Raw genomic sequence first — 21,925 nt, 5'->3', positions numbered from 1 at the left:
AATGGAAGTCAGTTATTCCTAAGTAGAATGTATATAAAGATTTACTTTAATGCTCTCTTGTTTCAGACAAGCAAAATAACTTTTGGAGCACTGTTTATCATTTTAAGAGTAGCTAACACGATACAGCTACACAAAACCTTCTTGCAATAGCGTGCAATGCAGTAATTCCAAAGTGATGAAAGTACTTAAAAAGCAAAAATGGCTTGAATAGAATGGAAATCCAGGTAAGTGGACAGATTATCTAGGTTTAATTTGTTATGGATGGTATATTAGAAGAGAAACAAACTAGAAGGATGAAATGGAATACACCAATTCGCATTACTTCATGTAAAAAGAATGGCTACCTTAACTACAGATATTAGTAAATCAAAACATTTGTTTTAAACTGTTTTTTCTTATAATGTCTTCAATTTTGGTATCAAAGTAATGGTGAAATAAAATGAGTTGGGAAGTGTTTCCTCTTCTGTTTTCTGGAAGAGATTGTGTAGAATTGGTATTAAGTGTTTGGTAGAATTCACCATTGAAACTGGGCCTGTATCTTTCTTTTCCGGAGGATATCTTTATTTCTTCAGTGAGCTTTGGTAGTTTGCATCTTACAAGGAATTTGTCTGTTTCATCTAAGTTGTTAAATACATGGATGTAAAGTTGGTCATAGTATTTTCTAATAATCTTTTAATGTCTACAGGGTCAGCAGTGATATCCCCTCTTTGACTTCTGATACTGTTGATTCATATTTTCTCTATTTTCCTAGTCAGTTAGAGGCTTACCAATTTTACTTATTTGAAAGCATTTTTAATATGCTCAAGATAGTTATGCTAGGAACCTTTTCTTACTCAACACTGGATAAGAGTGTTTTTTGGGGTTTTTTTGGCCGTGCCGCACAGCTTGTGGGATCTTAATACCCTGACCAGGGATTTGAACCTGGGCCCTCAGCAGTGAAAGCACTGAGCCTTAACCACTGGACCACCAGGGAATTCCCAAGAGTGACTAACTTTTAATTAAGGATCAACTTTGCTTTTTTTTTTCACAGTCATCACTTTCCTATGATTAGTTAGTACTTTATTCTGTGTAACATTTGAACACCAGGATCTGAATTTAACTTCATGAAAATTTAAGTTGATTTAGATGCAATATAGGAGACTTAATTCAGAAGGCTCAGCTTAGATTTAAGTCCCGCTCTGCTCTGACCAGAACTGTAGGTTCATGTAGCTCTTCCTTGTAGTCTGAACCCAGGCAGTTAGGTGTCTGCTGGCCTAAAAGAGAGAAATCTTTAATCTAGTGTTGCATTAATTAAGAGTCCTTTGGACCTACATCAGAACCACTTGGTGTGCTATTTGAAATGGTGATTCCCAGACCTCATTACAGGACCTACTAAATAAAAATTGAAAAGTGTGCCCCTGAATCTGCATTTTTAACAAATCCCCAGGTGACTCTTACAGTGAAATTATAGAACCACTGTTCTAATCTCACAAAGGAAAAAAAGGGAAAGTTGGCTTTTAAACTTCAAAATACCAAGTAATTAGCCTTTTGAGGAGAACAGTTATAGTAAAGCCCTGATCATCATCGGTATTACTGATTTAATTTTATATTACTTTCTATTTCAGTTTTCTCTCACAACACTTGTGAAATTTATGTGTCCGCCAACCTTACCAATTTCATAATAACAAACCAAAGAAATTCCAGTTGGAATTAGAACAGTCTCATCCATCACTATAGTTAAAGCCATTCCACTAATACTTAGTGCCACGTCTCTCCACTAATATGTATTCTAATTTCAATAAAATATTTCAAGTCCCCTGTTACATTTAAGCTACATCAAATTAAGGTTAAGCATAAAAGCGACATGCCAAGCCAAATTATAGCAGAGGATTAACATGAACAAGCAGTGATAGTGATAGATGCTTTTTATAACCCATCAAATAATTACCGAGTTTAAAAAAATCAGTGTTTACAGGCACATAATTAAATGCCACCTAGAAAATCCTTAAGGGCCAAGCCATTGGTTTATTTAAATGTAGATATATTTGAGAGTTTCCATGGTAAGGTCACCACTGGGGAAATTGTGCTAATTAAACTGAATAGTTACACAACTGACCTAACCAGTATCATTAAGGGTTTCTAAATGTATTTTATTATGTACTTAGCATAAGTGGCCATGCTAATGTTATCAATACCAAACTGTAGGCAAGATTAGTTAAGAACTACGCAAAAAACCTGAGCACCCTACATTCACTTTCTATACATTCACAGCATCTATTTTTTGCTTTTCTAAACAACACTGAATACTGCTTTCCACCAACTCTTAAGATTTCATCACCCAACAGAACAAGCAGCATTAAAGATAGTATTGGTCCATATCATATCATCTATTCATTACTGATTGCACTATCAAAGCTAAACCCAGTAACGAATTTCTTCTCTCTAGAGATGTTGCTCAGTGGCAAGTATATTTCCCCTAAATCAGCATGAGAAACCTTTCCTCTTAGTCATCTCCCCTTTCAAAAAGTTTGCCTACAGGAATTTGGTGCTAGAGAATTCACCAGTAAACAGCCTTACTGTTCAATAAATATACTCTATTAAATCTAGTATACAAATATGATGAAGATTTGAAAATGGAACCCTGTCCAGTTAAGTGCTGTACTGGCACTTACTTAACAAGGTTACTGATGATCACTCGTTTACGAAGGAATCATGTTATGTTCAAGTCTGTTTGTGATAAACCTATTGTCTAGACAGATTTATTTTTTAGGTTTGTTTTTGTTTTGGCCACTATCTACAGCAAACACTTCAGAGCCATCGCCATTTGCATTCTGGGCTAGGGCCCCTGGTCAAGTCAGGAATGTTCTTCAGTACTGCTGCTGAATGACCTGCTCCGGATGTGATTTCTAAGTTGCTCTATAAGTTCAGGATTCTGCTGCTGTATCTGCTGAGCAAACTGCTGTCCCCTGTAGTAAAGAGGCAAAGTTATATGAATTAGGGAATTTCCAATCACACAATACCAATGCAAAAAGAACTGCAGAAGATGTGGGTACTACCCAAAGGGAACTTTTTCTCTTAAAGCAAGTTTTAGATTCATGACTTTAGCATCTGCAAGTTTACTAGTGCCTCCATATAGTATTACTACAGTGCAGTGTTCTTCATGAGAAATGAAAGACCCAAGCTAAAAAGTGAGTTATTAGGGCTTCCCTGGTGGCGCAGTGGTTGAGAGCGGGTTCGTGCCCTGATCCGGGAAGATCCCACATGCCGTGGAGCGGCTGGGCCCGTGAGCCATGGCCGCTGAGCCTGCGCGTCCAGAGCCTGTGCTCCGCAATGGGAGAGGCCACGACCGTGAGAGGCCCACGTACCGCAAAAAAAAAAGTTCCTGAATTGAGTGAAATCCACCCCCCACCCAGTGCTTAACTACAGATAAATAAAGGGCTAAAAAGTGTATGCTTTTATTGTATGTGCACAAATATAATGCAGGGTATTTGTTCTTATAGTCAAGTCTTAGTCTCTCATACAACAGGTGTCACACCCATTTTGGGATGCTCATGAAGTCACCCAACAGAACTGATTTTTGGAAAGGCAAAGAAATTTAATCCAAATTCCTGAGTGTGTGCCTCCCAACTGCAAGTGTTAGGTGTCACTATAATCATGCCACTTAAAGATCACTCTAAAAATGCCGTATTTCGAGTGAGTTTACACAGCTGTGATCACAAACAGAAAATGATACTTGTTGCTTCATATAATATTTCCAGTGACAGCATCACACAGACTCAAAAAGCACAGAATTTACGCAACTTGGATGGAGGTGGAGGTAATGTGTTCAAGTAATGAGAAGATGAAACGAGTTCCCTTAGCAATGAAGTGCACTGCAGAGTTTGAATAAAACAGCTGCCTAAGTTGTCTGAACACTAATATATGCAATGTATGATTTTTAAATATATACGCGTACCTAAATTCATACCTACTTTAAGTTAATATTTGACATTCATATATATTCTTGAGTAGCTATTCAAGTCTGCTGAAAAAGTTTTTCTTGGATCCAGATCTTCTGGATTCCTACCCTTCAGTCTGAAAATTTCAATTTATGAACCACTTTTAAATTTAATAACTAATGAGGTAACTGATACTAACAATAAAAGATAAAAATTTAAAAAGAAAGCCTTGGTCCCCTTACCTTAGAGACAAACTGTAAAATATAGAATACTTTTTTACTATTTCTATTTTAAATAATACTTACGCTTGGATGAGGCTAGACAGGTCAGTTAGGCCCCCAACTCCAGCAGCAGGTCCCCCAATAGCATTTGTCATCATTCCTGACATTCTAGAGTAGGCAAGAGATATATCACTCAAATTGGCATATATATATATATTTTTTTTTTTTGCTGGAATAAATTAGTGTATTTTTAAAAATTGGTTCACTGATTGATATTTTTAGAATGTTAATTTTTTTTTAAAAGGCAGGACTTCCCTGGTGGCACAGTGGTTAAGAATCTGCCTGCCAATGCAGGAGACACTGGTTTGAGCCCTGGTCTGGGAAGATCTCACATGCCAGGGATAATCTAAGCCCGTGCACCACAACTACTGAGCCTGTGCTCTAGAGCCCACAAGCCACAACTACTGAAGCCCGCACACCCTAGAGCCCACGCACTGCAACTACTGAGCCCACGTGCCACAACTACTGAAGCCCGTACACTCTAAGGCCCGCAGGCTGCAACTACTGAGCCCGCGTGCTGCAACTACTGAAGCCCGTGTGCCTAGAACCCGTGCTCCGCGACAAGAGAAGCCACCACAATGAGAAGCTTGTGCACCAGAAAGAAGAGTAGCCCCTGTTCACCACTAGAGAAAGCCCGCGCACAGCAACGAAGACCCAACGCAGCCAAGACTAAATTTAAAAAAAAAAAAGGCAACTCTGTGTGGAGTCAGTCAGTTTTTGGCATCTTTGTCTACCCTTCACAATAAGAACCCAAAAATCATTATGCATATCAAGTGGAAACCCAATCTCATAAACCTAAATAACCCCTAGTACTGATAGTCTATTATTCTTTTCTGAGTCAAAGCACTTAAAAAGAATTGGCATATATTCTTAACAAGTAGGATACCGGCCAAGGAAAAGCAGGTAGATATACCCACATTGTGTAGGTTAGGCCAATTGGGTGTGGCTTTAAGTTCCAACTGACTGGCATTTGGGCCAGTTTTATCATTTTGGAGCTACTGTGCTCAAATTAGGAGGCTGGCAAGTGGAAGGGAGAAACGTAATATGCTCTTTCTATATACTTACAGCTGTTGAACTTGAGGATTCTGCATTAAACTTGCTGCCTAGAATTGAAAAATGGCATCTCCTGTTAAAGGCAGTCAATATTTAGGGATCTTTAACAAGGATTTCTTTCTTTTTTTTAAGCAGAGGAGTGAAAGCTAAACCGTGTATATACTAACATTTTTTAGAGTTTTAGTGTGCTATACAAAGTGAGTGGGAATGTAAAAAGAGGAGGTACTCGAAAAATTGGTATTAAAAATACATCATCGCAAGGATAAAGAGATTACAAACACTATAAGGATATTGACAGCAGTTTACTTCCTACTATCAGATCAATAAAGCCAAAAGAGCTTAGGAAACCACAATAGCCAAAATCCTATTAGAAGTCTGATTACTAGACCTTTCTAGGGTCACTTTCATGTAAGAGGGTGGTTTTTAACCTTTTGTAGATTTGCAGACCCCTTTGCCAATCTGATGAAAAATATGGTTCTCTCCCTAGAAAAATGCACATATCCACATGTACACAAATTTTCATCTACAATTCCAGGGAATCCATGGGCTTCCTGAAGTCCACCCATGGCTTCTTCACGAAGCAGTACGGGGGCAGGTTAAAACCTCAGCCATAGCTTTATATCACCACTCTCCTACCACCGCCATCACAAAAGCTCTCTTACTTGTTTCTAAAAAGTTTGGAACTATATAGTTCTAATGGAAAATAGAGCCAGCAAAGCAGAAAAGGAAATATACTCACCATACTAATGAAGGCTGGATTATTTATTAAGCTGGCCATGTCAAAACTCAATCCAGTTCCTGTCTGTAAAACAATTATATATGAAAATTACTCTAAACACTACAATTTGATTACAATAAATTGTGAATGACAAAATATTTCACTCATTTGGCATTAGTAACTTACAGGACTAGATACCTCTCTTAACTTCTGTTCTGCTATTTTCAGATTTGACTTATAGGAATCATTTTCAGGATCAAGATCTAATGCCTTCTGATAACTTGTAACTGCTTCTTCAAATTTATTCATGGCAGTGAGGGCCAGCCTGAAAAGAATACAGTGTAAGATATATGATTAAAGAACATCAAGACACCACAAATGTAGTCAAATATCTATCTTGTATTCAATTTGAATCCAGATTACACTAAATTTATTCATTGTACAGTTGCCCCCTGAACAACAGGGCTTGAACAGCATGGGTCCACTTATACATGGAGTGTTTTCAATAGTAAATATAGAAGTACTACACAATCTGAGATTGGTTAAATCTGCAGATACAGAGGAACCACAGACATGGAGGAATTGCGGGTACAAAGGGTTGCCTACTATAAGTTATACACAGATTTTTGAGAGCAGAGGGTTGGCACCCCTAACACCCACATTGTTCAAGGGCCAACCGTACTATGGCTCACAGGAGTATCACTTCCTTCTAATTCCAAGATTCTGTAAGTCTGGACTCTCTCCATTCTCCTTGGTGACAACCTCGGCTGTCTGACATGAATCAAGAACTTAATGATTAGAAAGGGAAAAGAATCTGAAAAAAAATAGATATGTATATATGTATAACTGAATCACTTTGTTGTACACCTGAAACTAACATAACACTGTAAATCAACTATACTTTAATAAAAATAATTTTTTAAAAGAACTTAATGATTAGAAATGAACCTTACATACGCTTCCATTTTTAAGCCTAATATGTAAAGTAATTTGCTTTATGAATGATTAAGCTCCATAAAGATGTCAGCTAACAATTCTGTGGTCATATAACTCCATGATGCTAAAACCATTTAAAGAACTCTGAACTAGATTTGCCCTTCACTATGTCCCACTTTCTTTCTTCCTTCTTAGCAGAGACATTGAGTCACAATAAATATCAATTTACCATGAAAAATAAAAAATGCAAGTAGGCTGTGGGGTATTAGCTAACTACTCCTGAATAAGACATGTTAGTTGTTAAACAACTAACTAAATTGGCAACCTTTACACTTCAATAACACATTATCCCAAGCACAGGTCAAAGAGTTAGTTACTAAATTTAATGTCTTCCTCCACCTAGTTAGAATTTATTTATTGGAATATTACTTCAGAACTAAACAATAATGGTATATATGAAGAGACAGTATAGAGTGTTTTTTTCCTAAGTTTATTTTTAACAAATTACTCCAATTCTTTCTTGGCCAACTTATCTCACAGACTTCTGATCTAGATAAAATATAATGCCTAATCATAGAAAAAAATCTCAGAACCTAATTAGTTTTCTACCAGTCAACCATGAAAGATACTTCATCAGAGTCCTCACTTAATTAAGTCAACACATATTTACTGGAATCCTACTAGGTAGCAGGCACTATTTTAGATTCCTCAGTGAAAAAGGAAAAGTCCTTAAGCTTAAGAAAGTTTCATTCTACAGGGGAGGATAAGCAATAAACATGCAAATAAAAAACCAGTAATCTTAAAGAGAATGAATAGGGGAGCTGCTCAAAGGCAGCCATATTGAAAGGACCTGAACAATAAGAAGAAAGCAGTCATATGAAAATTAGAGGAGAGACATTCTAAATAGAAGCAACAATAAGCACCAAGGCCCTGAGAACGTTGCAAGCTTGGTATGCTTAAGGAACAGGACAAAGGCTGAGGAGGGAGCACAGAAAACAAAGTGTGGGAAGAGATGACGTCAGGGAATATTATAGGACCGTGGTTTGGAGTCTGGATTTTACTCTGGTTGTAACAGAATGACATAATGTGATTTATGCTTTAGAAAGCTCACTCTGGCTTCTCTGGGGAGAGTGAAGTGAAGGCAGGGAGACCAGTTAAGAAGCTATTGCAGCAGCCTAGGTACAAGATGGTAATTTGGACTACAGTTGTAAGCAAGAGAGCAATCAATACTTGAATTCAAGGAATATGTAGAAACTAGAATTCGTTGGACTTGCTGATAGATTAGATGTGTCAGGTGTAATAAGAATGAAGGATGATTCCTAGACTGGAGCACTGGGTAGGTAGAATGACAGTATATTTACTGAGGTGAGAAAGATTTAAGAAGAGAACAAGGGTTCTGTTTGGGACATGTTAAGTTTAAAATGCCTATTAAACATCTAGGTAGAGATGAAAAATAGCTGAATATATGAGTATGGAGTTCAGACATATAACTTAAGAGATCCATCAACATATACAGTTGATTCTCTTTATCCATAGTAATTATGCTCTAAAAGGTCACTGCAAATACTAAATTAGCAAATACGGAACAATTGGTTCTAGGGGAAATAAAAGTTGTGTTCCTGTGAGCCTCTGGTCAACAACATTTTCATCAACCAATCCATACATAACCTTGATTTATGTATGTTTCTGTTTAAAGAAACCTTATGTAACACATATCACTGATTCACAGCCAAGTGCACTAACTCATGCCTGAACAAAACTTATCTAACACATGTATTTTCTTGGTGAGGCACATTGCAGCCTTCTTGCATGCGAAAACAATAGACAACACTTCAGCCTATGTTTGCAGGCCACTGTAAACAGAAACCAACGACAAAAAGCACATAAATGCAAAAAATATAGCACTAAATAGACTGTGAAAAGGACACTCATTTTACAGCATGAGAGCTGAAACAAAAAGGTAGAGCATTGCCTCATCTGACCTCAGCTGAGATCTTGCACATCAGATGACTCAAGTTTTTCACCAATCTGTAGATGACCACAAAGCATACTGAGTATAGATTTGGAGTTACAAAAAAAATTTTAGCAAGTAGGTGAATCTTAAATACAGTATTCATTAATACAGAGTACTGACTGTAGATGGAATTTAAAAGCATGGGACAGTTTGAAATCAAAGAGAAAAGAGAAACAGCAGCAGCAGAGGAAAGAGCCCTGAAGCACACCATTATTTACACGTGGCAGAGAAGAACTAGTAAGAGAGACTGGAAAAGAGCGTCCAGTGAAATAGAAGGAAAACCACGAAGTGTGGTGTCACAGAAGCCTAGAGAATGAAGTATTTCAAAAAGAGGTTAATCATGGGAATTCCCTGGCAGTCCAGTGATGAGGACTTGGCACTTTCATTGCCATGGCCCAGGTTCAATCCCTGGTTGGGGAACTAAGATCCCTCAAGCCTTGCTGCCAAAAAAAAAAAAAAAAGGTTAATCATGCCAAATACTAAAAAGATGGGGAAGGGTGAGGATACAGAACTGAATACTGACCTTGGAAAAATATAGACAACTGGTGACTTTGAATAGAGTTCTCAACAGAGTGATACAGACAAATGTCCTACTGGAGTGAGCTGAAGAGAGAATAAGAGATGGTGAAGACGAGACGGCAAGTACAGACAATTATTAGGGTCTTTGCAGAGAAAGTGGAACTAAGGAATGATGTAGCTGTGTGAAAGATGGTTCTAACAGATGATTTTTTATGATCTTTTCACATGCAGTCATTAGCACTGTTAGAGATAGGAAAGCTGGTGTTGTAGAAGATAAAGGAGATGATTACAAGTGTAAAGTCCTGGAGAAGGTACAAAGGAATGAGATCTCAAGCATGAATGAATGCAGTAGTCTTAGATAAGAACTCTTCCATTTTAACAGAAAAAAGATAATCTGTGTAGATACAAGTGCAAGTAGACTGGTAGATTTGCAAGTAAGAAGATGAATCACTTTTCTTCTAAATACATTCTATTTTTCAATTGAGTAAAAAGTTGAGAGTCACCATGGAATGTGCAGTGGAAATTTGAAAAGCGTAGGTGTGAAACAGTCAACTCAGAGAGCAGTAAGGTGAATCTAGAAGGAAGTGTAGTAGCATTATCTGCCAAAATACTGAGTGCTTACTTGAGATTTGTAGCCTTGAATAGGAAGTAGGTCTATTCAGTATGGTTGGTATGATTTTCTCCAAAACCAACCACTCATCAAACACTAATCATCTCTCTCCCAAGTCAGAAACTGCAGTCATTTCCTACCTAAATGTTATATTTATCTTCTTATTAGTCCAGAGGGTACAATATAAAGCAGGAAATTCAAAACCAAGCCATTAAGAACAGCATATCAGTTCTGTTCTGTACTTTGAACGTTCTCCCAAAACTTACCCCATTCTCCCATAGGCCTTGCTGTACTTTGAATCAATCGCTATTGCTTTTTCACAATCCTTTACTGCATCTGTGTAGTGACCTAATTTACTCTGAGCAGCAGCCCTAAGAGAAAGAGAAGAGATTTTTATTATAAGGAGCATTCAAGGCACTAATTTAGATTTCCAGGTGCTAATAAAACTACATTTAACTTGTCCCAATTTGTGTATCATTCCCAGTAAATATCTAAATCAAACTAAGATAATTCTGTAATCAAATGAAAACTCAGAAACAGAATTCAGAGAAAATATGCAGTCTGCTTTTCCCAGTTTGCTTTGCTATAGAAAAGATAAATATGAGAACCCTACAACCGATCAACTGATCTACCTGCTTATTGCCTTTCTAATTTGCCCAAACAGAAAACTGAAAACACCAGGACATTTGGGATTACTGGGGAGTGACTGATTGCTGTGAATGGCCACTCAGAGTGTTGTGCTGTTAAATGATCACTTTATTAGTAAAGTTAAGATCATCTACAAGTCTAAGATGAAAAATGAAACTTAACCTGTGTGCCTGAATCTGACTGTAAATTAAGTATGGCAATGTATTCCATCTACTTAGCATAGAATCTCAGAGCAATTAAGGACTATTTAAACCCGTCTAAGTTACCTCTAACAAAATTCTCCTGAAATAACTGGGACTTGACAATGAAGCTACTTACCCCCCTCCACACAATCCTGATAGTATACAGCTCTCTGTTTCCCTGTAGTAGTGTTCACCTCAACCCTCAGGGCCATACTAAACAAGTAGAATTACTGTTCAACATGCAATCCTTCAAACTAAAAGGTTCCGTAATGTCTCCTACCCTCCATCCCACCATTACCCCATTCCTTCTTCTCCAGAATAAGTATTTCTACCTTACACATTCAACTAATATATCTATTAAGGGTGAGCTAATGCATAGATACTTTTCTAGACATAATGGACAGAACAGTAATCAAAATAATATTCCTGGCCTTAATAGTGCTTAGATTCTGGGGCAGGGGCAAGGGTGATGGCTGAGGGCTGGCAAACTGTAAAGAAAAGGTTGTGGTGAGTCCAGTTTTCTGTCAACCTTTGTTTATACCGAATGACCGAGACTACTTCTCAAACTAAGATTATAAAATTTGAAAAAAATAAACACATAGTCTTCTTTGCTTGAGTTAAAAAATATAAATATGAAAGTAGATGATTCAATAAACCCATTTTGGTAGTTCATGTGGAAAAGTGCTATGAGTTTATTTGACTGAATATTCAACACAAAACTAACAGGATGGGGCTTCCCTGGTGGTATAGTGGTTAAGAATCTGCCTGCCAATGCAGAGGACATGGGTTCGAGCCCTGGTCCGGGGAGATCACACATGCTGCAGAACATCTAAGCCCGTGCGCCACAACTACTGAGCCCCCGTGCCACAACTACTGAAGCACATGCACCTAGAGGCCGTGCTCTGCAACAGGAGAAGCCACCACAATGAGAAGCCCGCGCACTGCAAGGAAGGGTAGCCCCCACTCGCCGCAACTAGAGAAAGCCTGTGTGCAGCAACAAAGACACAACACAGCCAAAAACAGAAATAAATAAATTTATAAAAAAGAAAAAACAAAAAACTAACAGGATGACAAGAATGTCCATTAAAAATGACCATTAAAAGAAGAAATACAGACTGTATCACTTGCAAATAATTAGAAAGAAAAAATGAAGTAAAAATAACAATCACTAACAGTAGAAGGCAAAAGAAAAAAAAAACAGAGGAGAAGGAGAAGAAGACAAAATATAAGATAGCAGAAAATAATTCAAATATGTAAGTAATCACAAAGTTGCCTAGATAAACATCAGATTCTAAAACTGTATACATAAGATATCACCTACAACATAAGCACACAAAGGCTGAAGTTAAAGGGGTAGAAAAAGACAATGAGACAAACTGAAAACCAAGCAAAACAAAGCAAGTGTAGGAACATTAATATCAGACATAAGGCAAAGAACATTATTAAGGATACAAAGTCATCATATATTAACATTCTTTTTAGTTTAATTTTATGAAAAACATTTCCATGACTCAGAAGTCAAACCTATATTAAAAGCCTCACTCTCATCCTCTAGAGGATGGGTGGGAATGGGGTAAATGGGATAGAAACGAGAATGACACTTCAAAAAGGATGAAAAAGAAAACCTTCAAACGGAATAAAACAGAAACAAATGATCCTAACTGTATGTCAAAAAGAAAGAATTCAAGTATTGGGTTGGCCAAAAAGTTCATTTGGGTTTTTCCATAAGATGTTAATGGAAAAACCCGAATGAACTTTTTGGACAACCCAGTAACTTTCAAACACAGAATTCTGAGTATATATCCTTAGTGAGATGCATTCTAAGAATAAAAAATAAATTGCAAAGAAATCCTTAAGTTTCCTTAGTAGGCTTGCTTGTGGTGTAACACTGGTGTTGTAATATCAGCTGCTGTTGGAAAGCAGGGCTCTCTTGTGAGAGAGAGATACAAATATAAAATGGGGGAAAGTAAGGATAACCTCTGTGACACTGGATATGAATTGAGGGTATCTGGATAAAGTGATGACTTTTCCAAAAATATATTTCCTAGCTCTGTCCTTTAAAAGGACCTAGAAGAAGTAACACTTCAGTAGCAATGATCAGGTCTTGCAATCAGATCTTGGTTTCTGCACTAAAAGGAACAGGAGATCCTTGCAGAAACAGCTGAGCCCAGGTCTAGGGGCAGAGAAAGTACAAGGCAAATCTGGAATACCCTGTTCTCCCAGAAAGCAAGAAAGTGTTCAAAAAACAAATGAAGGTATGTAAGAGGACACACAGCCAGTTTAAAGGGACTCCCACTAGACAAATACAGTAAGTCCCCTACATATGAACCTTCAAGTTGAGAACTTTCAAAGATGTGAACATGCATCTGCATGTCCAATCCCATAAATTAGTTCATGTGTCTGGCTTACACTGTCACGTGCGTGCATCCTCTACAAGTGATTTTGCTTTTGTGTATTTTACTGTACAGTACTGTATACAGTACAGTAGTACGGTATCTTTATTTCAAGCCCAGGATGTCAGGAGGCAAGTGTAAAAGCAGCGGTGATGTAGCTGGTACTGCTAAGAAGCTCTAGGATTGGAGGCCCAGAGAAAGGATGAAGAGAGACAAGAGGAAGAAGTAACTGAAGAACCAAAGAGATTAATGATGCAGGAAATTTCAAGGGGATTTTCTTTATTTGAGGAGGCACTGTTAGTTTTTGAGGCACAAGACCCAAATGTAGAACAGTACACGTACACGAAGGTGGCAGCAGCTGTTCAAAATGCAATCCAGTGCTACTGTGTTATCTATGATGAGAAAAAAAAAAGCTACTACCCAGACATCACTGGATCATTTTTTCAAGGTAGATAGAATTGATTCCAGCAAAGAACCAGAACCTGTGCCATCAACACCAGGCATGAGTGAAATTGCAGCTCACCCTCATCTCCTATTGCTGACGACCCTTCAGCTCTACCATCTCCCGCCTCCTGTCCCTCCTCCAGTCAGTAACTCTTCTTGCCTGTTCACTCGGTGCCAGCCCCTGTATGCCAGCTGTTGTACTGGACTACTGTACTTTCCAAGGTACTGTACTGTAAGATTAAAAATGTTTTCTGTGTGTTTGTTTCTTTTTTTTTTTTGTGGTACGTGGACCTCTCACTGTTGTGGCCTCTCCCGTTGCGGAGCACAGGCTCCGGACGCGCAGGCTCAGCAGCCATTGCTCACGGGCCCAGCCACTCCGCGGCATGTGGGATCCTCCCGCACCGGGGCGCAAACCCGTGTCCCCTGCATCGGCAGGCGGACTCTCAACCACTGCGCCACCAGGGAAGCCCTGTTTCTTATGTATTATTTGTGTGAAAAGTATTATAAACCTCTTACAGTACAGTACTATATAGCTGATTGTGTTAGTCGGTACCTAGGCTAACTCTGCTGGACTTATGAACAAATTGGACTTAAGAATGCGCTCTTGGAATGGAACTCGTTCGTACGTAGAGGACTTACTGTATAGGATAATTTAAGGGTCAAAATAATAATTATGGCAATTTATTATAATACACTGAATAGTAATTTTTTTTAAAATTCATGAGTCCATACAATACTTTCAGAGGACAAAGGAGGAGGAAAGCCAAAAAGAGTGAAAAGGAAAGAAAACTCTTCATTTCAGAAATATGTGAGAAAATATTATGTAAAGGAAATGATAAAATTAGAAAAATCACCATTTTGTAACCATCAATGTATTAATGATTCAGGGACAAATCATCAGTGGATGATAAAACACTGAGTAAAAGATTGTTGTGGAGAATTCTCTGGCGGTCCAGTGGTTAGGACTCGGCACTTTCACTGCCAGGGCCCGGGTTCAATCTCTGGTCGGGGAGCTAAGATCTTGCATGCTGCACGGTGCAGCCGAAAAAACATTAAAAGATTGCAGGATATTTACATGGTCTGACCATATAGATAATTTTTTTCCTTTTTTAAAATTGAAATACAGTTGATGTACAATTTTGTGTTAGTTTCAGGTGAACTACATAGTGATTGAACATTTACATCCATTACGGAATGATCACAATAATTATAGTATCCAACTTTCCCCATACAAAGTTATTACAATATTGTATACCATATTCCTTATGCTGTATACTACATCCTCTGGCTTATTTATTTCATAATTGGAAGCTTGCACCTCTTAATTCCCTTCATCTATTTCACCCAACCCACCACTCCACTCTCCTCTGGCAAACACCCGTTTGTTCTCTGTATCAATGAATCTGTTCTCATTTTGTTTGTTTTGTTTTTTAGATTCCACATATAAGTGAGATACAATATTTGTCTTTCTCTATCTGACTTATTCCACTTAGCATGATACCCTCTAGATCCATCCACACTGTCACAAATGGCAAGATTTGGGGTTTTATATGGCTGAGTAATATTCCATTGTGTGTGTGTGTGTGTGTGTGTGTATATATATATATAAAACATCTTCTTTATCCATTCATCTATCGATGAACACTTAGGTTGCTCCCATATCTTGACTATTGTATATAATGCTACAATGAATACTGGGTTACATATATCTCTTCAAATGACTGTTTTTGTTTTCTTTGGGTAAATACCCAGAATTGAAATTGGTGGACTGTACAGTAGTTCTAGTTTTAATTTTTTGAGGAACCTCCATACTGTTCTCCATAGTGGCTGTACCAAATTACACTCCCAGTAACAGTGCATGAGGATTCCCTTTTGCACACATACTCACCAACACTTTTTATATGCTGTCTTTTTGATGATAGCCATTCTGACAGGTGTGAGGTGGTACCTCATTGTAGTTTTGATTTGCAATTACCTGACGATTAGTGATGTTGAGCATCTTTTCATGTGTCTGTTGGCCAACTGTAAATCTTCTTCAGAAAAATGTTTATTCAGGTCCTCTGCCCATTTGTTAATTGGTTTGTTTTTATGATGCTGAATTGTATGAGTTTTTTTGTATGTTTAGAATAGTAACCCATTATCTGATATATCATTTGCAAATTATCTTCTCCCATTCAGTAAGCTGCTTTTTCATTTTGTTGATGGTATCCTTTGCTCTGCAATGGATTTTTAGTTTGATATAGTCCCATTTGCTTACTTTTGCTTTTGTTTCCCTAGCTCAAAGAGACAGATCCAAAAAAATATTGCTAAGATCAATATCAAAGAGTGTACTGCCTATGTTTTCTTCCAGGAGTTTCATGATTTCAGGTCTTATGTTTAATTCTTTGATTCATTTTGAGTTTATTTTTGTATTGATATACAGTGTGAGAAACTGGTCCAGTTTTCCCAATACAATTTATTAAAGAGGTTGCCTCTTCCCCATTGTATATTCTTACCTTCTTTGATGTAGATTAATTGACCATGTAAGTGTGGGTTTATTTCTGGGCTCTCTATACTGTTCCATTGATCTGTGTCTGGTTTTGTTTCAGTACCATACTGTTTTGATTACTTTAGCTTTGTGGTTTAGTTTGAAAACAGGAAGCATGATACCTCTAGATTTGTTCTTTTTTCTCAAGATTGCTTTGGCTATCCAGGGTCTTCTGGATACAAATTTTAAAATTATTTGTTCTAGTCCTGTAGAAAATGCCATTGGCATTTTGATAGGGATTGCACTCAACCTGTAGATCGCTTTGGGTAGTATGGTCATTTTAACAATACTAATTCTTCCAATCCATGAGCACAGTATATCCTTCCATCTGTTAGTGTCACCTTCAATTTCTTTCATCAATGTCTTATAGTTTCCCGAGTGCAGGTCTTTTACACCTCCTTAGTTAGAATTATTCCTATGTATTTTATTCTTTTTTATGCAATTATACATTGGATTGTTTTCTTAATCTCTCTGTTAGTCCATCTTTAGCGTATGGAAATGCAACAGACTTCCATATATTAATTTTGGATCTTGCAACTTTAATGAATTCATTTATTAGTTCTAATAGTTTTTGGTGGTGTCTTGAGGGCTTTCTATATATAGTATCATGTCATCTGTAAACAGTGACAGTTTTACCTGTTCCTTTCCAATTTGGATTCCTATTATTTCTTTTTCTTGTTTGACTGACCTGGCTAGGACTTCCAAAACTATGTTGAATAAAAGTGGTGAGAGTGGGTATCCTTGTCTTGTTCCTGACTGTAGAAGAAATGACTTCAGCTTTTCACCATCGAGGATGATGCTGGCTGTGGGTTTGCTACAGATGGGCTTAATTGTGTTGAGGTATGTTCCCTCTATAGCCACTTTGTAGAAACTTTTTATCGTAAGTGGATGTTGAATTTTGTCAAAAGCTTTTTCTGCATCTATTGAGATGATCATATGACTTTTATTCTTCAATCTTTTTATGTGGTATATCATATTGATTGATTTCCAGACATTGAACCATCCTTGCATCACTGGGATAAATCCCACTTGATCATGGTGTATGATCCTTTTAATGTCTTGTTGAAGTCAAATTGCTAATATCTTGTTGAGAATTTTTACATCTATGTTCATCAGTGATACTGGCAGGTAGTTTTCTTTTTCTGTGGTGTCTTTGTCTGGTTTTGGTATCAGGTTTTGGTGATGCTGGCCTCATAAGTTCAGAAGCATTCCTTTCTCTTCAAATTTTTGAGAAGGACAGCTGTTAACTCTTCTTTAAATGTTTGGTAGAATTTACTTGAAAATCTCCTGGTCCTAGACTTTTGTTTGTTGGGAGTTTTTGTTTTTGTTTGTTTTTTAATTACTGATGCAATTCCATTACTGGTAATTGGTCTGTTCATATTTTTTATTTCTTCCTAGTTCAGTCTTGGAAGATTGTATATTTCTAGGAATTTATCCATTTTTTCTAGGTTGTCCAATTCATTGGTGTATATTTGTTCATAATAATATAATTCTTTGTATTTCTGTGGTGTCTGTTGTAACTTCTCTTTCATTTCTGATTTTGTTTCTTTGGGCCATCTCTCTTTTTTTTCTTGGTAAGTCTGGATAAAGGTTTATTAATTTTATCTTTTCAAAGAACCAGCTCTTAGTTTCATTGATTTTTTTTCTTTTTTTAAAGTCTCTACTTCATTAATTTCTGCTCATATCTTTATTACTTCTTTCCTTCTACTAACTTTGGGTTTTGTTTGTTCTTCTTTATTATTTCCATTAAGTGTAAGGTTAGATTGTTTGAGATTTTTTAAATTTCCTGAGATAGGTGTGTATCACTACAGACTTCCCTCTTAGAACTGCTTTTGCTGAGTCCCATAGTTTTTAGATCACTGTGTTTCAATTTTCATTTGTCAGTTATTTTTTATTTCCTCTTTTATTTCTTCAGTGACCCACTGGTTGCTTAGTAGCAAATTATTTGGCCTCCACAAGCTTGTGTTTTTTGTAGTTTTTCCTGGCAGTTGATTTCTCATCTCATAGCATTGTGATCAGCAAAGATGCTTGATATGATTTCAAGTTTGTTAAATTTACTGAGACTTATTTTGTGGCCTAGCCTGGAGAATGTTCCATGTGCACTTGAAAAGAATGTGTATTCTGCTGCTTTTGGATGGAGTGTTCTATATATATCATTTAAGTTTATCTGGTCTAATATGTCACTTAAGGCCAGTGTTTCCTTATTTTCTGTCTGGATGATCTGTCCATTGATGTAAGTGGGGTGTTAAAGTCCTCTACTATTATTGTATTACTAACAATTTCTCCCTTTATGTTAATATTTACATTATGAATTTAGGTGCTCCTATGTTGGGTGCATATATATTCACAATTATATCTTCTTGGTGGGTTGATTTCTTTATCGTTATGTAATGTCCTTTCCTGTCTCTAGTTACAGCCTTTGTATTAAAGTCTATTTTGTCTTGCATTTGTATTACTACCCCAACTTTCTTTTCATTTCCATTTTCATTGAATACCTTTTGCCATCCCTTCACTTTCAGTCTGTGTGTGTTTTTATATGTGAATTGAGTCTCTTGTAGGCAGCATGTATATGGGTCTTGTTCTTTTCTCTATTTAGCCACCCTAAGTCTTCTGACTGGAGCAGAGTCCACTTACATTTAAAGTAATTATTGATAGGTACGTACTTACTGCCATTTTGTTAATTGTTTTCTAGTTGTATTTGTAGTTCCTGTTTCTTTTTTCTTCTCTTATTCTCTTTCCTTGTGATATGATTGCTTTCTTTAGTGTTGTGTCTTTATTCCTTTTAATTTTTTTATATCTGTATAGGTTTTTTGTTTGTGTTTACCACGAGGTTCATATACAACAACCTTTGTACACTGTAGTCTATTTTAAGTTGATGGTTGCTTAAGTTCAAGTGCGTTCTAAAAGCACTACATTTTTAATCCTCTCCACCAACATTTGATGTTTTGGATGTCATATTTTACATCTTTTTGTGATTCACTTAAGTAATTTAGATATAGATAATTTTACTACTTTTGTCTTTTAAGCTTCATAGTAGCTCTATAGACTGCTGATCCACTACCTTTAGTGTGTGTTTGCCTATACCAATGAGATTTTTCCTTTCATAATTTTCATATTTCTAGTTGTGGCCTTTTCTTTTCCACTTAGAGCAGTCCCTTTAACATTTCTTGTAAAGCCAGTTTAGTAGTGCTGAACTCTTTTATCTTTGCTTGTCTGTAAAACTCTTTTTATCTCTCCTTCAATTCTGAATGATAATCTTGCTAAGTATTCTTGGTTGTAGGTTTTTTTCCTTTCAGCACTTTGAATATATCATGCCACTCCCTTCTGGCCTGCAAAGTTTGTGCTGAAAAGGCAGCTCATAACCTTATGGGAGTTCCATTGTATGTAACTAGTAGCTTCTCTTGTTGCTTTTAAGATTCTCCCTCTACCTTTATTTTCTGCCATTTTATTTATAATGTGTCTTGCTGTGAATTTCTTTGGGTTCATGTTGTTTGGGACTCTGTGCTTCCTGGACCTGTTTCTTTCCTGTTTCCTTCCCCAGGTTAGGGAAATTTTCAGCTAACTTATTTCTTCAAATAAGTTACCTGCCCCCTTCCCTCTCTCTTTTCCTTCTTGTACCCCTTTAATGCAAATGTTAGTACACTTGATTGTACCTTAAACTATCCTCATTTTTTAAAATTATTTTTTTCTCTTTTCCTGTTCAGCTTGGGTGATTTGCACTACTCTGTCTTTCAGATTGCTGATCCATTTTTCTTTATCATCTAATTTATTGTTGATTCTTTCTAATGTATTTTTTATTCTAGTTATTGTATTTTATTATTCAACTGTTTCATTCTTTTATATTTTCTAAGTCTTTGTTGAAATTCTCATTGTGTTCATCCATTCTTCTCCCAAGTGCAGTAAGCATCTTTATGATAATTACCTTGAATTCTTTATCATGTAGATTGCTTATCTCCACTTCGTTTAGTTCTTTTTTTGAGGTTTTGTCTTGTTCCTTTGTTTGGAACATATTCGTCTCCTCATTTTGCCTAATTCTCTCTGCTTATTTCTATGTATTAGGTAGGTCACTTATATCTCCCAATCTTGGAGAAGTAGCTTTATGTAGGAGATGTGCTATGGGGCCCAACATCATGCTCCCTTCTGATCACCAGGCTATATGAGCTAAGAGTGCCCTCTATGTGGGCCGTGGGCACTCTTCTATTGTGGTGGGCTGACTACTGTGGGCATGCTGGTAGGCAGTGCTAGCCTCCAGCATTAACAGGCTGGAGGGAGGATTCCAAAATGGCACTTCCCAGTGCCAGTCTCATCACAGTAGAACAAGCTCCCCAAAATGGCTGCTGCCAGTGTCTCTGTCCCCAGACAGACAGTTGCCTCCTGTCTCTCTGGGAGGCTCTCTAAGACCATCAGGTGGGTCTAACCCAGGCTCCTTTCAAACTACTGCCTCTGCACTGGGACCCTGAGGGTGTTAGATTTTGCATGTGCCCAGTAAGAGTGGAGTCCCTCTTTCCTACAGCCCTCCAGCTCTCCCAAATGTAAGCCCTGGTAGTTTTCAAAGCCAGACTTTCTGGGGACTCGCCTTCCTGGTTCAGAACCTCTAGGCTGAGGAACACAAGGTGGAGCTTGGACTCCTCACTCCTTGAGGAGGACATCTGCACTTGAAGTATCTTTCTTGTCTGTGGGTCATCAACCTGAGGTTGTGTATCCTGCCTATACCACATCTCTGCCCCTCCTCAATGTGGCTCCTTCTTTGTATCTTCAGTTGTGGAAAATCTTTTCTGCTAGTCTTCAGGTCATCCTCCTAGATATTTGCTCTGTAAGCAGTTCTAATTTGGGTGTGCCTATGGGAGGAGGCGAGTTCAGGGTCTTCCTATTCAGCCATCTTAGGGAAGCTCCTCACTCTTTTTTTTTTTTGCGGTACGCGGGCCTCTCACTGTTGTGGCCTCTCCCGTTGTGAAGCACAGGCTCTGGACGCGCAGGGTCAGTGGCCATGGCTCACGGGCCCAACCGCTCCGCGGCATGTGGGATCTTCCCGGACCAGGGCACGAACCCGTGTCCCCTGCATCGGCAGGTGGACTCTCAACCACTGCGCCACCAGGGAAGCCCTCATACATTATTTTTAATTATAAAAGGAGTAATAGAAAGATATAGTAGTCACCACCTTAAGATATAAATTTCAGAATCACCATCAGTGGGACAGTTTGAAATTATGGACCTCCTAATATAATGCAATAAATGGTATACAAATTATTTATGTAGGCTTCATGCCAAAATGTAACCTAAATTTAATCATGAGGAAGCCATCACACATATCCAGAATACGACACATTCTATAAAATCACTGGCCTTAACTCTTTGGAAAAGTCTATGTCATGAAAAATAAACAACCAAAAAAGACAGGAATACTTTCTAGATTAAAAGAGACTAAAGTGATATATCAAAATGCAACGTGTAGTCCTTGATTGGATTCTGGATCGAAAAACATAGCTATAGATGGTATTTGGGGGACAAGTGGAGAAATTTCAATACTAATGAAATTAATTAGAAAATTAATGCTAATTTTCTTACATGTGAATGGTAGGGTAGTTATGCAGGGTACGTCTTAGGAGATATAACTAAAGTATTTGGGATCAGCAAGAAAATTTTATATGTGTGTACACACATACACACACACACACACACACAC

General features: G+C 37.5%; 1 protein-coding gene across 3 annotated transcripts in view; it reads right to left on the bottom strand.

The window, feature by feature from the left end:
- Positions 1-992: 992 nt before the first annotated feature.
- SGTB (small glutamine rich tetratricopeptide repeat co-chaperone beta) overlaps positions 993-21,925 on the bottom strand; it is a 46,508-nt gene continuing 25,575 nt past the window's right edge. The window contains exons 6-11 of one of the 3 annotated variants that reach the window (XM_004270752.3): positions 10,315-10,419; positions 6,156-6,294; positions 5,991-6,053; positions 5,264-5,301; positions 4,223-4,306; positions 993-2,945 (exon numbers count right to left, since the gene is read on the bottom strand). In XM_004270752.3, coding sequence (XP_004270800.1) covers positions 2,834-2,945; positions 4,223-4,306; positions 5,264-5,301; positions 5,991-6,053; positions 6,156-6,294; positions 10,315-10,419 — 541 coding nt within the window. In that variant the 3' untranslated portion in view covers positions 993-2,833. The remainder of the gene's footprint in view (positions 2,946-4,222; positions 4,307-5,263; positions 5,302-5,990; positions 6,054-6,155; positions 6,295-10,314; positions 10,420-21,925) is intronic. The other 2 variants (XM_033429902.2, XM_049707944.1) reach the window with 2 other exon arrangements.

The sequence above is a fragment of the Orcinus orca genome, chromosome 3 (assembly GCF_937001465.1).
Source record: "Orcinus orca chromosome 3, mOrcOrc1.1, whole genome shotgun sequence".
Lineage (NCBI taxonomy): Eukaryota > Metazoa > Chordata > Mammalia > Artiodactyla > Delphinidae > Orcinus > Orcinus orca.
Note: the sequence above shows the minus strand (reverse complement) of the source record. Positions and strands in the feature narration are given on the sequence as shown.